The 18207-nt window shown below is 41.8% G+C and overlaps 1 protein-coding gene across 1 annotated transcript in view; it reads right to left on the minus strand.

Annotated features, from left to right (window-relative positions):
• Positions 1–9030: 9030 nt before the first annotated feature.
• The window catches only part of LOC144775474 (tumor necrosis factor ligand superfamily member 6-like), a 60495-nt gene continuing 51318 nt past the window's right edge, over positions 9031–18207 (minus strand). Inside the window, exons 3-4 of the mRNA XM_078659230.1 lie at positions 13637–13693; positions 9031–11778 (exon numbers count right to left, since the gene is read on the minus strand). Coding sequence (XP_078515356.1) covers positions 11384–11778; positions 13637–13693 — 452 coding nt within the window. The 3' untranslated portion in view covers positions 9031–11383. The remainder of the gene's footprint in view (positions 11779–13636; positions 13694–18207) is intronic.

The raw sequence follows: 18207 nt of genomic DNA on the forward strand, positions 1-18207 counted from the left end.
CTCATTTGCAGATATCACACTGGCAACCTGGAATATACAGGGGCTTAATAACCAATGTAACGGCAAACAGGTACTGTATTACCTACAATGCAACCAGGTACACATAGTCTTCCTAAAAGAAACTCACTTACCTCCTAGGACATCACAAATGTTTGCTACAGCATGGGGACAACACTGTTTTTTTTCTAAATATAGCTCATGTACCAGAGGGGTATCCATATTGATCCATACCCTTCCACCTGCAGGAGCTCCACATTGATGCTGAAGGGGGGTACTTAACAGCAATGGGGCAACTCATGGGGCACTGTATCGTACTGGTGAATTTGTACTTCCTGGACACAGGCAGCCCAGAATTCTGTATCCACCTAAAGACACAAATGGATAAACTTGAAGCAGATTTCATCTGCATGGGAGGAGACCGTAACATCCTACTTGAGCCAGAACTCAACAGCACCGCACACGCCCCATCCATAAAGCCCTGCGCGAGGAGAGCACTTCAAGTGCTCTGCGACGCATTCCCACTGGTGGACCCTGGCATCAGCTTATCCCTCTCCAAACTGCATTCATATACCACTTCTCACAATACGACACATGGACCCGTCTTGACTACTAGTTACTAACCCCCGCCCTTCTCCCATGGGTATCCTCCATTGTAAACAGTCTAAATATCGACTTTTTTTTCCGACATACAAGAATATTGAGTTTAAAATATCAGAGGGACAGAATATCGAAATCAAGAATATCGACGACCAGAATATCTACCTGAAGGTAAGAAATATTGTTTTTGTTAATATCGAAGTTAGTAATATCGATAGCAAAAATATTGATGTTACTAATATCGATATTAATATTAGTGTTATGTTTTTTTATATGATTGTTTTTATATTTTTTGTTAATTATTGTACCAGTTTTTAAATATATGTATTACATTTTTAGAAGTTAGCAGTCATTAAGTAAATTATGCGTTTTGTACCATAACAAGTTGTGGGTATATAGGGGAATAGGGTGAGAGGTAATTTAATTATAGTAAATTAATTAAATATTTTTTCGAAATTATTAAATATTTGTAAATACATTTTGCATTTTAGTTCTGTCGCATGTTGTGGGTTTATAGGGGAATAGGGTGGGAAGTAATTTAATTATAACTAAGTAAACATGTCATTTTTATTTATTGGTATTGATGAATATTTTTATGTTAATTAATTAGTAATTGGTAATTAATTTGTATTCATTGATAATTCATTTTTATTCATTGATTAGTTGGTAATTATATTAAGTGTATTAATGTATTATTGAAGTGTGTTGTGAGGTTACAGGGTAATAGGGTGGGAAGTAATTTATTTGTCATTAATTGGTAATACATTTCTAATAATTCATATTTTTTTAATTAATTTATTTTTCATTAATTATTAATTGGAAATTACATTTGTTCTTTTATAATTTATTGGCATTTATCACTAACTTATTGTTAAGTAAATATTAATTGCTAAAAGTGTTTTATTAATTATTGTTTTTGGTACTGAAAATTATTTTATTATTATTTGGTAATACATTTGTAATAATTATTATTTAATTGTATTTATTTTAATTGTTAATTAATTATTAATTGGTAATTATTTTTAAATAATTATTTATTGGTATTATTAATTAATTTGTTGTAATTAAATAATAAATTATAATTTTTTTTAAAATGTGATTGTTAGTAAATTATTTTGACCCCTACGCTATCCACACTTTCCCTACTGTTGCACCCTATGGAGTTGGAATAGTAATGTTAACCCCTGCGCTATGCAACACTTTCCCTACTGTTGCACCCTCTGGAGTTGGAATAGTAATTTTAATCCCTGCACTTTCCAACACTTTCCCTACTGTTGCACCCACTGGAGTTGGAATAGTAATTTGTACCCCTGCGCTATCCAACATTTTCCCTACTGTTGCACCCTCTGGAGTTGGAATAGTAATTTTGAATCCCTGCACTTTCCAACACTTTCCCTACTGTTTCACCCTCTGGAGTTGGAATAGTAATTTGTACCCCTACGCTATCCAACACTTTCCCTACTGTTCCACCTTCTGGAGTTGGAATAGTAATTTTTACCCCTACGATATCCAATATTAACTGTTTTAGTTAATGTAGTGTATAATGTATTTAAAAATTTTTTTTTTAATTTGTTATATATAGTTTTGATATTTTTATTTATATTATTGTTGTATGTGTATGTATGTATTTATAATTTATAAAATGTTTTTACCAATTTATAAGTTATTAGAGTAATTAATTGTAAATATGATAAAGTAAGTATATATATTATATTTTATAGGTATATATTACATTTTTTTTACATTATGGGGCTGATTCCGATTCGGTAAAATGCCCTCCGAATAGCCGTACGGAGCGTTTTTCCCGTACGAATCGCATGCAGAACCGTACCCGTACGTACGATGTCGTACGATGTGTACCCAAAGCAGTTCTCCATATGAATCGTACCGAAGACCGTACAACTCACTGATCCATACGAATCGCATTCGGAACGCGCAGTACGCGATGTCCGTACGGATCGAACCTGCATTTTCCGACCCAGCAAGTACGAATAGTATCGACAACACTCCGTACGACTCTTTTTCTACGGGAGTTTAAAACGTCCGTAAAAGCAGATTTCGACTCGAACTGCGTGCGAAACAGACGCCCCCGGGTACGCGAGTACACCCCATGATTGCACGGGTACGGTGCGTAGGGATACGGTGCATCAGGGTACGATGCGTAGGGGTACGGTGCATCGGGGTACGGTGCGTAGGGGTAGGGTGCATTGGGGTACGATGCGTAGGGGTACGGTGCATCGGGGTACGGTGCGTACCCCCATGATTGCAGAATGTGTGGCTTTCCGTACGAATTGCTCATATGATGTTTTCCGTACGAACCGCGTTCTAGGTCCCCGGTCCGGATCGTACTTGTCGGGTCGTACGGCATGTTTACGATTCGTATGGTTCACTTTCAGGGTTCGTATCGTACGGTTCGCAACGATTCGGACGTATTTTTTTCCTACGGATCGTACTACGCGATTCGGACGGATTTGTACGATTCGTACGGAAACGGCTACGAATTCGAATCGTCGTACGGATTAGTTTCCCGAATCGGAATTGACCCCTAAGAGTAACACATTTTAATATTTTAATTTTATAGTATTCTTTCTTTAATAAATGTATATTGTTAATTTCTTCCTAGCATCATTTTAACCTGTTTTTGTGGGTGTTGGAATTTTAGGATGCTAGGGTGGGAAGTGTTGTAGAACATTTTTTTAATATTTTATTTGGTAATTTAAAAAAATATAATTGCATTGAAAATTGTAATTGCTCATTTATAAATACAATTTGTAATATTTATATAATGTTAAAAATCATATATAGATATATAGAGAGACATAGTTATAGATATATCTTATCTTATTTTTTGAAATATATTTTATGTTTATTTATTTTATCTATTTTTAGGGTCTTATTACGTGTTTGGTGGTCCGACTGCTGTAGATCCACCCCGCCAGTAGCCCACGGCACTGGCAGTCCAAAGACTGCTGTATTACGAGGTGACCACAGTGCCGGCAGTGTGGACACAGAGATCCTGTTGCAGTGGTGAGTACTTTTTCCAAATATATCAATGCATGTGTGCACATGTCGACTGCATATGTGTCGGATGCACACATATGCATGATACATGTGGAAAAATACCATCTACCCATTGCTGGAGTTCGGCCCATATGTGGGCAATCCTAGCAATGGATATATGGTACGAAAAGGGCTCACCTGTAGATCGTTGCAAATGGGGTTGTATTCTTCGGGGTGAATATCCTGCAGTGAAGGGGGGACCAGGAGAAAGAGATCCACATTGAACTCTGCCTGGAAGAATAAGAAAGAGGTGAGTATGCACCCCAAATCCTTGATCACTGCCACCTTGAAGCAGGCGGTCAGACCACCACACTCTGCTCAAAGAACAGGCAACTCATAATGCTCACGGCGGTTCAGCTGCCCTTTACTGCCCTATGGCGGCTGGCCTATCCCTGACTGCAAACCCCACGTTCAGCGGTCTGCTGGTGGTTTCGTCAGTTCAGCTGCAGTCTTCGCAAAGGCTATTCGCCCAACTGGTAATGCGACGGTTGGACTGATGCGCTCTCCATGTTCGCACCACCACTGCCAGTACAGTGGTTCATGGGACCGCCAAACTTGTAATAAGGACCTTAGTTTTTTGGGTTTTTTTACTGTATGAATGGAGATAGTGAATCTGGGCTTTTTTCGATATCCAACTATTTCCATACTACTTTTCAGGCTGAGCTGGGCTGGAATAAATAATCTAACCAATCCAAAGTCGAACACTTTCTCAGGTTGGCGTGGGAATAGTAAATGTGACACCCTTCAAAGTTCAAAACATTCCTTACTACTGTCCAATGTGGAGTGGTAGTAGTGAATGTGACCACTACATGTTTAATTTTTTTTAAATACTAATTTATTTTCGATTTTTTTAACATAGTTTTTGTGATTTCATGTTAAAAGTTATTTGTATCTAAATAATGTGTTAAGATATATTTTTGAAGTGATATTATGTGCATTAAATTAGTTTTGTAATTGCAATACTTTTTTTGTATTTTTTATAATTTTTAATTTCATGTGCCCATAACTATTATTATATATTGCCATTTTTTTAAATTTCTTATGCTTATTTATTATTTGTAGGTATTTAAAAAATATAGTTACGTTTTGCTTTAATATTAAAGAATACATTTATTGTACTAATAAGTTGTAATCAGAATGATATATTTTCATATAATAAATCGAGACAGAGTCCTTTTAGGCATATTATTACAGCTTTGGATTGGTAAAATATCATCCAAGCCAACCGGGAACAGATAAATCAACCCCTGATGTGTTATGCTCTTATTTGGGCTCCTCAGAGAGGTAATGCTTTGTCAAGACACAAGGGAGGACCCAATATAAGTCAAAACAATGCCATTTCAGGCTTAGAGACCGACTCAGGTATGTCCAACATCGATTTGGTACTGGGACCGATCAACCTTCTGTTGACAGTCCCAACCCAGCAATTAGGAGGCGACCCAACACTGTTCAGTTGCACTGCTATTCTTTACAGTGGGAGCATGCATTCTGACCAGAATACATGTTCTAATTGTAAATTGAAAAGGTAGAGTTCATCCCTCCACCCCGTGGCAGGCACCTCAAGGTGCCTGCCAAGGGGTGCAAGGATCAACAGGAGGGCACCATAGGTGCCACGTCGGCCTCGAACCGGAGGCCGTGCACCTATGGGGCCCCTGCTGGGGGCTCGAAAGTCGACCTCTGACAGCCTTTCTGTGTCGGAAAGGTCAGCAAAGAAAGGCTGTTGTAATCCGACATTGTAATCCCTCCGGCGGAAAGAACCACCCTAGCGATTACTTAAGTCATTCGACTGGTGGAGGGGCTCTCTGAGCCCATCGGTAGCCAGTCGGAATGACCGGTTGGATTCCTTTCCAACCGCCACCTAATGGGCTGGTCAGAAAGGAATCAAACCGGCTAATTACGATGCGTTATGAAGGGTTCCGAACGCCAGTCGGAGCTGTTTCTAACGCTTCATAATCAGCCCCTAAGAGTGCTGCATGAATTATGCAAAAAAGGAAGCAGTAAACCCTAGGTAGTTCACAATTTTTAGGTGGAGATTGGGTCCTCTATATGGGGCACCCTGCAACACCACCAACACTCTGAATGTGCTCCCCTCAAATATCTCTTATCATCTAAGCCAACCTAGAATGAATAAAAACAACCCCTGACGTGTTAGATTCTTATTAGAGCTCATCAGAGAGGGAAAGCGTTGTCCAGACACAAGGAAGCACCCAGTATAAGTTAAGACAATGCCTTTTCAGGCTTAGTGCGCCACATAAATTATTCCAAAAAGTAAGCAGGAAACCCTAGGTCTTTCCCAATTTTTAGGTGCTTGTTTTTTTAAAAAAATGTTATATGCATATTTCTAATATCGTAGTTTTTAAAGCCAATATATTTTTTTATTTCTTATGCTTATTTATTATTTGTAGGTATTTAAAAAATATAGTTACGTTTTGCTTTAATATTAAAGAATACATTTTTTGTACTAATAAGTTGTAATCAGAATGATATATTTTCATATAATAAATCGAGACAGAGTCCTTTTAGGCATATCATTACAGCTTTGGATTGGTAAAATATCATCCAAGCCAACTGGGAACAGATAAATCAACCCCTGATGTGTTATGCTCTTATTTGGGCTCCTCAGAGAGGTAATACTTTGTCAAGACACAAGGGAGGACCCAATATAAGTAAAAACAATGCCATTTCAGGCTTAGAGACCGACTCAGGTCGGTCCAACATCGATTTGGTACTGGGACCGATCAACCTCCTGATGACAGTCAGGGCCGGACTGGAAACCAAAACCGGCCCTGGCAAAGTGCTCGGCTGGCCCCCCCGCCCCCTGGGCGGGAGGGGGGCGAGCGCTTTGCCAGGGCCGCTTTTCAGCCGATTTTGTTGCAGGGCCGATTTTGCAGCTGTGCTGCAAAAACGGCTCTGCAACAAAAACGGCCCCCAGGGACCAAAACCGGCCCCCACCCTTGCGGCCGACCGGGGGATTGCCCGGTGCCCCCAACGGCCAGTCCGGGCCTGATGACAGTCCCAACCCAGCAATTAGGAGGCGACCCAACACTGTTCAGTTGCACTGCTATTCTTTACAATGGGAGCATGCATTTTGACCAGAATACATGTTCTAATTGTAAAGTGAAAAGGTAGAGTTCATCCCTCCACCCCGTGGCAGGCACCTCAAGGTGCCTGCCAAGGGGTGCAAGGATCAACAGGAGGGCACCATAGGTGCCACGTCGGCCTCGAACCGGAGGCCGTGCACCTATGGGGCCCCTGCTGGGGGCTCGAAAGTCGACTTCTGACAGCCTTTCTGTGTCGGAAAGGTCAGCAAAGAAAGGCTGTTGTAATCCGACATTGTAATCCCTCCGGCGGAAAGAACCACCCTAGGGATTACTTAATTCATTCGACTGGTGGACGGGCTCTCTGAGCCCAACGGTAGCCAGTCGGAATGACCAGTTGGATTCCTTTCCAACCGCCACCTAATGGGTTGGTCAGAAAGGAATCAAACCGGCTAATTACGATGCGTTAGGAAGGGTTCCGAACGCCAGTCGGAGCTGTTTCTAACGCTTCATAATCAGCCCCTAAGAGTGCTGCATAAATTATGCAAAAAAGGAAGCAGTAAACCCTAGGTAGTTCACAATTTTTAGGTGGAGATTGGGTCCTCTATATGGGGCACCCTGCAACACCACCAACACTCTGAATGTGCTCCCCTCAAATATCTCTTATCATCTAAGCCAACCTAGAATGAATAAAAACAACCCCTGACGTGTTAGATTCTTATTAGAGCTCATCAGAGAGGGAAAGCGTTGTCCAGACACAAGGAAGCACCCAGTATAAGTTAAGACAATGCCTTTTCAGGCTTAGTGCGCCACATAAATTATTCCAAAAAGTAAGCAGGAAACCCTAGGTCTTTCCCAATTTTTAGGTGCTTGTTTTAAAAAAAAGAAAATTATATGCATATTTCTAATATCGTAGTTTTTAAAGCCAATATATTTTTTAAGATAATATAGCTTTTCATTCTTAAAATTCGATGTATTTATCTATGATTCCCCCCTCCTCCGGGAACATCCTCAATTCAGGTTCTGGAGTGTGATTAGCTGTTGGCACTGAGGCGTTTACCCTAGTTAAGATGCAACCCAGCAAAAAGAGTTTTGCGAGGTTCACATTTGCCTGTCCCTTTAATCCCACTGCTGCATGAGTCTTTGGGACTCTCTATCCACTTTCCAATGTTCACACAGTAGACTTCTTCAGTGTGTGGCCTCTCCTTTGACTAGTCATTTGTGGGTTTCTGTTTCTTAGTGCCCAACTGAGCGGAAGATAAACAAGGCTATTCTGCACACCCTTCAAATCCCAACAGGCAAAGTGCATCATTGTTTGTCTCCCAGCAGTGTCTATCCCAGTGGCATGACAAAACTTGAGGGGGTCTTCTTGCAAAGTACATAGAGCCCCCCTTCAGTCAGGAGCTCTCGGTCCAGGGTACTGTCCTGAGGGGCCCCCTGGGGGCCATCTGGAGCTTGGATGCTCCAGCTGCACCGCTGGGCCTATGCTACGCCAATGGTCTGTCTAAGGAAATGGAGACACCCAATAAGCTCCAGGCTGTGTGTTGCTGCTCATATAACTGGATCCTATTGCCAGGTCTAGCAGTTGAACCCAGGTAGAGTCTGGTAACTACCAAGCATGGACCCAGCCAGTCAGTAGGGTGCGATCACTCCACCAGAGTCACACACCTGTGCAAACAGGAAAGCTTACTCAGTCTCCGGCTTCCAAATTAGCTGGGGTAGCCTGTGCTTTCAGGCCCACTTCTCCTTCAAACACTTCGAGGCAGATTTACAAGCCCCTTGAGCCACTTTTGCGTCAATTTTGACATGGAAAATTGACGCAAAAGTGGCGCGAGGGGCTTGTAATCTGCCCCTTTGTTCCCAGGCCCTAAATCTTTGACAGCAGGGCAAGGTGAGGCCTGTTCTGTTCACTGGCAGGTGCTCTTTCTGCCCCAGTATAGCAATCCTTCAAAGTTCCGCCAGGCTTCCTTGATATATGGCCCTTCGCTTCGGTCTCCTATCACATCTGCCGAGAAGCGGGAGCAGAAAGCTCTTGTTTTGGTGGTGATTTCACGAATCAGGGAAATTTCTTGCCCCTGGCTCTTTTTTTGTGATTTTTGTGATTTTTGAGGCTGAGGCACCCCTGCCAGGAATGTGGAAGAGGTCTTGTATGCAAAATAGCTGTATAGGCCCTGTTGACAGACTATCTGAGGTCAAGCTCTAAGGCCCTATGCTCTTCTCATTTTGGGCCCTTAGTGCATCTGCAAGTTAGTCACCGAGAAATATAAGGAATGATGAACAAGTAACAACTACCTAACCAGCAAATCATGGAATAAAACAATGCAGTCAGAAACTAGAAACACATATTTCTTTATATTTATATAAGAATATATTAAACTGCATAAAAAATACACCAATATTTAAAGCATTTAATACATGATAAGGACATCCATCCTCTTTCAGGTGAATTAATTACTGCTCTGACATACTTGACCATATGGCATTCAATAAAATATTGCACTCTTCTGTATACCTGAGGGAGAAACCTATTTGTTGGGAGCAGTATGCATGGTGTATAAAGATGGAGTTTACACGGATGGACATAGTTTGTTGGTGCTCATGTAGGATCTTCCTGGCTCCCACAGTTAGTGTGCCCATGGAATCGTGAGGAACGTTTTAACGGGTATGCCCTGAATGAAGGATAAACTTGCCTGGGCTGTGACTAGAGTGAGTAACAGTGCCTGCATGTAAAGGATTGAGTGATTGCCTGCAGGTGAGCACACGAGCTACCAGTAGGGCAACCCCAGAGGGCTCTAGGCTTGGGATCCTAGGGGGAGAAAGTCCTACCACTAATGTTCTACTAGTTCTTAATTTTTGCTCTAGTATTTGTAAGGCACACTAGTACCACTTTGTGTAGTTGCAACAAGGAGAATAAATAAAAAAAATAGTTTGAGGCCAAAATAGGAATGGCTCTCTCTAGGAGGTCAGATATGACTCTTGGGAATGCTTCTTCTAGCACAAGGCTTGGTCTGATCCAGAGTTGCTGTCACCATACATTCTTCAAGGTGCATTGATTTGCATCTGCAAAGGAGGATATGGAGGGAAGCCTGGACCTGACAACTTCTCAGGAGCAGTAAGTGGGCAGAGTGATACAGATCACCATTGATAGAGTTACACAACACTGGTGAGGAGAATATGTAAGGTAGAACTCTGCTCTATTAACTTGAGGGTGGTCTTGCCCAGACATGATGTTCTGCTAAGTCCCAGCCACAGGTTTCTTGGCTGGGCACTCAAGGCATGCTGACCTTTTCAATGGACCCATACAGGAGGCATGATAGTTCCACCTTCTTACTGGCTATCACAACCCTCCTACTGCTTCACTTCTTAGTGTGTGAAACCTCTAGTGAAGGTGGGAGAGAGCCCTGATATGCCGCTAGGAAGGGTAAAGTGTGCCTTAGTCCCTATGCAAGGAAGATACACAAGCAAAATATACTACCTCGTTGTCCAACTCAGAGATGGCCACAAGAACCAGATTGAGTGAAGTCGGTACACGTTTCCCTACCTCATTGTCATTTCCTATCTCTGACCTGGTTTTCCATATTTCTTGCAGTCTCTTGTAAAGCATGTGTAGCCTACAAGACATGTAAAGAGCCTCTCTGGCACAGGAGTCATTTGTGGCAATAAAAGCACGGAATGGCACAAAGCTGGCTGTGTGGGCTTTCATTGGTGTATAGAGCACTAAAGTTGGATTCCTGGTCCAGGGGAGGCAAAGCTCAATAACAAGTTAAGAGTGAACTGGGACATTTATGTATGAGTGTGCACATGTGAGAGTGCCTTGTGAACATATATATACCTGTCTACGCTCTGAATTAGGACACTGTGCAGCGAAGAGTTTTATTGGTTGCTCCACCTACCCAACTAAATTAATTGGCACTGTGAGTTGAAGCCCCACTGTCTGCCACTGTGAGGCCAAGTGCTGTACGTGTTACTTTACTCATACTGCCCCACTCTATGTCATCTATGTACACCGAGGACCTATGCTACCAACTGTACTCATACAGTCCTACTGTCTGCCACTGTGAGTTGAGGATACCTGGCCCTTGCTCTCCATACAGTCCTGTTGCCTGCCACTGTAAATTGAGGGGCTCTCCTCTTTACTCTCCATATTAGAATACTCGTGACTGTCCTGAAAAAGGAAGACCCATCCCTGTTTCTATATTCCTTAAGTTCACTCACCCTACTCATTGCTGTCATAAATCATGTCCTTAGAGTGAAAGTGTGTCCCTTATCTTCCATCATTATCATCCACTTGAATACTATCAGTAGACAGTAAGGACAAGCTGTCACACTAACCCTCGCTGTTCAGTCCCGATACCCACTCATGAAACAAAAACATATCAGTTAACCCACCTTTTCAAGTCCTCATTTCGTGTCACTGTAAGTCAAAAGCTTTCCCCTTTATGCCCTAGAAGAACGTCAATTTGCTAAAAGAACAAACTATGCAGTTTCATCCCAGGCTTATTGGATCCCTGTAGTGACTTTTGTGACCAACAGCTTGCAAAGAGAAGGTCTCCACATCTAGCACCTTTAACGATATCTGCATTTCTCATCGCAGTTCATTTCACCTTCTCCTGGGTTAGCAATGAATGGTCTCTCGCTTTCCATCAACGCCAGTGCTCATTTGATCAGAGGTCTCATAAGGAGAAACTCTAAAGTTTATAAAGTCCAAAGAAGGTCTTGGTTTCATCAAAACCCACTAGACTGATGTCTGACACGTTGACATATAGGCTTTCAAACCGGGTGAGATTGAAGACGGCAGCCAGGGAGCTGCTTCGCGCCCACACACGATTGTTGCCACAGTAGTTAATTTTTCTGCCCTCAAGTAGAATGACATCATTTCTGGAGGCTTGAGTCCGCTTGAAAACGGTATGAATGAGAGGTTTGTTTTCACAAGTCTTCCACCTGAAGTAGACCGTGGAGTAGACGAAGTACAGTCCGGTTTCATTGATGACGAGGCCTCGGTTTACGTAACGGACTCCATCCAGGAAGGCTCGTCCATGGGTGTCCTCCCAGTCCAGTGGCAGAGAGTTTGCATTGGATTTGCCTGGGGAAATACATGCAGATATGTCATCAGAAGCAGCACAAACATGAATATTCTTGACCTTTTCTGGATAAAGCAACTGTAAACCATTGTTTCAAAGATTTATTTTTACTTTGCCACCCCCTTTTCTCCTTTATACTCATTTTTACTTGATCACATATCCTGACATTTGGAGCATATCTGCTGGCTGCCTGTTTTTGTAAGATGGTTAACCACATTAATCTAATATTGAGCACCACCTCCATCAAAGTACACTGGCAGAGGGTAATGTACAGAACCACTATTTTTTGCTGATAAATTTCACTTAGCCACCAGGTTGAGATCTGGTTGTCAATTAGGCACTGTAATTAGTTGATTTGTTCAACTGGGGATTCCGTGAAAGGAGGCTATAAGTCTAGGCCTAAAACCTCAATTATGTGGAGTAGAGAATTGTTTTAATTTACCGTCCCGTGATGCTTTTCCCTAAGTGGAAGAATGATCCCCATTTTGTCAAGAAGTAGATGTCATTGCCTTTACAGTTTAAGTACAATGCACGCCTGTGGGTGCCTTTTATATCCCTGTGTAGGTGCACTGTCTGTGCCAATATATGTGACTCCCTGCCCAGTCTCTCCAGTCTCAATCTGAATGTCACTGTGTCCTAGTGGCTGGGTAATCCCTGTCCTTTGCACAGTAGGAGAAAGTTCCCAGTGTTAGTGGTGGTGTATTTCCTGACCCAATGTTGGTTTATTTCTTGGACCAGTCCAGGTGTATTCCTTGTGCATGTGTAATTGCCCCAGAGTGTTTCTGTCGCAGTGTCAGTGCATTCCCTGACCCAATCTGCTTCTCTTCCTATGTCAATGTCTGTGTTGCTATAAATCATGGGTGGTAACAAGAAAGGGGTTCCCTCCTCACCCATGGGCCAGTTGGGGTCTATCTCAGTCAAAGGAGCTCTGGGTCCCTTAACATCCACTCACTGAAGCAATGTTGTTTTGTCTTAAAGAACATCACCCTTTTCCAGTGCCCTGGTTAGGGTGCTGGTGACCCGAAAGGCATTCTGGTCAGTGTTTACTGGCTGGTCCTGATGGCCAACTGGAGTTCCTATTGACCCCTGCAGTGGTTGATAGAGTAGAATCTGGGGAGGAGTAAGTGATCAGGAACGTGTGTGTGGATTGTGAAGTGTCTATGGGTGGCTGGCCACCGCTAGGTCCCACAGCCCTGGAGTTGGATTGAAATTGATGGGTGGGCAATGAAAGAGTTAGGTTGTGTCAGGTGCTGGTGTTGTGCATTGGGCAAGTGGATACGAATTTGGGCAAAGATGAGTAGCGTCTGTAGAACAGTACTGACTGATGTAGGATTTGTATAATTGTAAATATAGCGCTAACTAGTGAAACATGGATGCATGTAATGTCACCCTTAGCTGGTTTGGCATTCTGTGTGGATTCCCATAAAACAATAGGATGGTGGTGCATGCAAACCAAACAAGACAAAATAGAGCCCTGCAAGTTGCTGAACAATGGGAGTGTGAGAGAACGACGGGAAAGGTAAAAGGCAGGATGTACCATCTGGAGGGGGGTGGCACTTCACTGCAAATGAACATAAGCAAGGAAGGATACGGCGAACATGAATATGAGAGGGCGAATCAATTGATTCCAGATTCAAAGATCAAGAGGCACAATACATCACTCAGAACTTCCAAATAATTTATAAATAGGAGTTTTTCTTTTACAAAGTCTACTAAAAGTTAGCTTCACTACAAAGTTTAGAGGTTTCTGTACGAAATATACTCTGGGAAAGGTAGTTACTGAGTTTCTGAATTTGAGAAAGAAGTAGCAGAAGAAGATATACCAGAAAGAGTTTTGAATAAAAACAAAGTGCCACATACCCGTTAAATGGGCTGCTCTCCTTGGATGTTGCTTTGCTGCTAATAAGTTAGGCAGGCCTGTGAAAAGGAACAGAGGCTTTTATAAAGTTCAGTTGCAAAATAGAAAACCATAAAACTATTAATCACAACCACTACCATCTTAGGAGAAAGCGAGCGAGATGGGCAAAAGGAGAGAGAGCATGTGTGTGTGTGGGAGGGGGATATATCACCTGCACTATTAGGAATGACATCATTTTGGCAATATATTATAGCATCAGCCATAACTACATAATAAACCTTCAGAACCACGAAATAAAGTCAAACAATCCAAAGACAGCCAACACAGCTGCACATGAGTACATGTTGTCCCTCTCCCTGTACTTGGGCTGATCTCTGTGCCCATTACAACCTTGTCCAAAATCAAGAAGGAGGGTGTAGAGAGGCGTTTGGGTAAGAACGAGGCAGACATGTTAGTGTAATTTTAAGTATATTTAATTTACAAGGAGTGCGCCGGGGATAATCCAGCTCTAACAATGTGGCTGGCTCGATCCGGAAGTCCTACCCCCAGCGCTCCTAGTGTCTTCCATCCATGGCCACGAAAACACTAGAGCGCAACACTACAGATGGGACATCTGATGGACAAGGTGTTTCCTTTTATGACTGAGCGGCCCAGGGGGGCTGGCTGCACACTGCCCTCTTGTGGCTTCCAGAGGGCTGTGTCTTTGTTGAGCTTTGAGTAGAAGTCAAGTGGATGGAGCTGCAGGGGCCTTGAAAGGTGAATATCCACGCTGAACGGTTATAGCAGGAGTCCCCAACTTTTTCTGTAATAAGAGCTATTTATGTTAAATGAAAGATATCCCAAGCTACTGATATTATTAGTGTTGTACTAATGACCACACCGGACACCATGTGCAAGATTACCAGCTGTGATCACTTCAGTGCGTCAGCGGTGATGTTAAAAAGGCTGTAGAATTGAAAATGCATCTACATGGCCGAAAGGTAACATTCATAGCTGCAATGCCCTGACACCAAGGTACAAATACGATAAATAAATAGAAGCGTGCAAAGTTCACTTAGTGTTCTTTCACATAATTACGCATACAGAAAAGTATAGATTTACTATTATTAATTCTATTTATATGTACCTTCAAGATACACATATCATCAAAGGGCATATATGTGGCATTGGATATAGAAAACCTATACATGCTTATATGTTTATATATTTGTCCTCAATATTATTGCTAAGATATTAAGAAATAACGCTATTCCCTACTCAGTATTCAGGATCCAGTCCAATTGAAGCCCTAAGACTACTGACAGAGATCACATCTACACTTAATTTGATCCTTGATTCAAATCAAACAGGACATCTCTTCTCCAACCTTGACCTTTTCACCATTCCTACTATAATAGCAGTCCCATTTTCAAAAATCTATAGCATTTCACTCGAAGTGTGAACCTTTGTGCAGACCAGACACGAAGTTCCATCCCAGCTTCCTTCATAGTTTTATTCTCAACTCACAATCACTACTTGATTCAAATAAGACCAGCCACTCATTTAAGTGGTCACTCGAAGATAAAACCCCTGTTTTAACTTGAATAAGATCTGTCGAGTATATCATACTAGGAAAAAGTTCATTGAAAAACAAATCCTCAATTGTAACCTAAATACATTTTCTCTCTATCTCCAATCCTTAGTTCAAATCAAGGCAATAAATTTATTTTGAATTATTTCATGACAAAACAAGACAAAGAATCACTCAAGAATCACCCTTAGATACACAACAAAGCAGGATTCTATTCCACAATATCCCCATCCAGATCCAACTCTACTATCAACATTTGTCTGAAACGGGGAAGAAGTAATCGTAGAAAAGACTGAAGCTTCAAAGCAGACAAGAGGTCATCCAGGGTACGTTTTGAGTTGACATCTGGTAAGAAATGTAGTCCTCGATCAAACAGAATAATGTCGCTCAAGAATCAAGCCTTCTTTAATATGAAGACAAAATGTCACTCCGAGGTCGCCCACTGTTTATAGCTTAATAATTAGTTTACAGCAACATCAATCTTAATTCAAACAGAGACTCATCTTTGATGAAAACTGAGGCTGGCAGAGGCATTGGCAAAGTGGGCAATTGCCCAGGGTTCCTAGGTTCCAAGGGGCCCCTGGGAAAAGGAACATTCTCTCTGTTTAACATCTGTTTATTTTTCCACCTCGATATTGTTTGGAATAATAGGGCTTGAATTAGTAGAACATTTGCAATAAAATGGAAAGTATTTCCGAACATGGGCCCCTAAAGTATGCTTTACCTAAGGCCTGCAAAATCCTTAACAAGACACTGGAAACAGGAGATCATTAGGGGATCATCACAAATAAATATTTTTCCAAATAAAGAAAGAGTATCACTCTCAAAGTCATCATTCAATGAATTCCAGCAAGCAGCTCTTAAGAAATCCTCCTGGCAGGGCGAGGTGGGAGTTTCATTAAACACCTTAACTGAAACCGCAATGCCCTTGCCAGGAAGGTTACACAGAGACAATCCAAAGATCTCCTTACAGTATCCTCTCTAACCCTCTCATAGTTTAGACAGATTTTTATAGAAAGTTGCTAGATTTACAAGGATCAACTCTTCTAAAAGTCATAGAGTCAAAGGAATAAAGAAGGTGAGGTCCGAAATGAAGTCTATAAGAGATAAAAAAAAGTATTAGCTAAATGGCACAACAACTTCAAAAAACAATTTAAGAAATCACAGTAACATTTCTTTAACACTTTTTTTACTAGAGCGAAAAGGGGTGGCGATTAAACTTGAAGTTAAAATAAATCATTGGAGAATTATGACTAACATGAGGAAAATCAGAGAAATATCCTACTGTTCTTCTGGCCTTTTCAGTAGGATTTGGCTATAGGCACAGATTGGGGTACGGGGTTTGGCACAATGAGCATACGCATATTTAGATTCTTTATGGAGCTCATTCCTTTTTAGTTGTGGTTGTCTCAAAGCTGTGTATCACTAAGTGTCTATAAAATTAAATGCATGGAATCAGAGGTTGCAACAAAGAGTCTTGGGAAAAAGTAAAATAATATACGGCGGTGGGAAGGGCCATTGTGGTGGCCAATGTAGGACATAAGTCTGTCCGAATGGAAGGATTCCCTTGATCTGTTCTCCTGCTGTGACGTTTCAGATCAGGAATCACTTAGAAGGGTGGTGCTCATAGATAGGGCTCCTAGACATTTCTGGGGCTCACGATGAAATGATGTTGCAAGGGAAGGAAAGCTCCGAGCAGGAGGTACGGCAGGCAGTGGTTGATAAATTTGCAAAATTTATCAAATCAGTTTGAAACGTCATATCCAGTAAGATTCTGCACACACAGAATAATGCACTTGATTTTTCTGTGGATTTTGTTTTTCACAAAAATGTGTTGCACTCATTTTTGACTCCAACAAACAACTACCTAATGATTAAGTGGGTAATACACCTACAATATTTTTCAGATTGATGACAGTTGGACCATCTCTCCATATAACCGTGTGCACCATATTCTCTCAGTCGTCGCTGGGCCAAAACCTTGGGCAAACAGTCACACTAGCAGCTTCAAGAAGCAGGTTCGTTGGCCGTCCTCAAATACACATCCACCTACACTGAAGATTAAGCGCCAGTCAGAAAGCAGCCACAACACCAATAATAAGCATAGACTTCCAATATGCCTAGTGGTCAGTGAAGAAACTGTATTTTCCAGCACTCACAGATAAAGTATTCTGTCCACGGATGACACTGGTGCAAGTGAGAGTAGCTCTTATGCTTCTTCTGTCAGACAGTCAAGAAACACTTTCATGAGAATCTGCTATTACAGGGTGTGCAGGCAGAGTTCACCAGTTACAAAGACAAAAGTCCTAACCCAGCACAGGAGTTTATAAAGGAGCACATTTATATATAAATTGTCTACTCAGAAACTGCCCCAGGACAAGGAATGACGATTCAGGGAGAAAGAGGTATAGTGATTCTTTTAGCATTTAACAAAATATGGTATGGGAAGTAAAAGTCATAAATAGCAGCTCAAATTAGTTTTTGATGTTATAGTATTTGATTTTATTTAAATAGTTATAAAGCGCAGCTGTCACTCCGAAGGAAGCATCCTGGCGCTATGCGGAAAAGAGCGAAGGGTGTCAGGTGGGCATGAGTTGAATTTCAGGTATACCAATGAGAAACAGAATACATCAGTGGCCCCAAATATCCAGGTGTTCAAGGATTTCCTAAATTGGGTTTCTGATTCCATCGCCCTTAGTTGTGTGGGCATGAGATTCCATGCTCTGGTTCCCAAAACTGCCACAGATTTTCCTCCTTTAGTTTTATATCAAAAGTGGGCGGTTTAAGAAGATTCGCTGTGGAGGATCTAAGGGGCATATTACCAAGGGCCTTATCGCCGCTTTAGCGGGAATTTTTCCCGCTAAAGCGGCGATAATTTTATCGCCCTATTACCTAGCTGTCGCTAACACCAGTTAGCGACAGCTATTAGGAGATAGCGATCATCTTGGGGCCCACTTTGCATGTCAGTGATAATTATCGCTAATGACATGCAAAGTGGGCGTG

This window comes from Lissotriton helveticus, chromosome 1_1 (genome assembly GCF_964261635.1).
Source record: "Lissotriton helveticus chromosome 1_1, aLisHel1.1, whole genome shotgun sequence".
Classification (NCBI taxonomy): domain Eukaryota; kingdom Metazoa; phylum Chordata; class Amphibia; order Caudata; family Salamandridae; genus Lissotriton; species Lissotriton helveticus.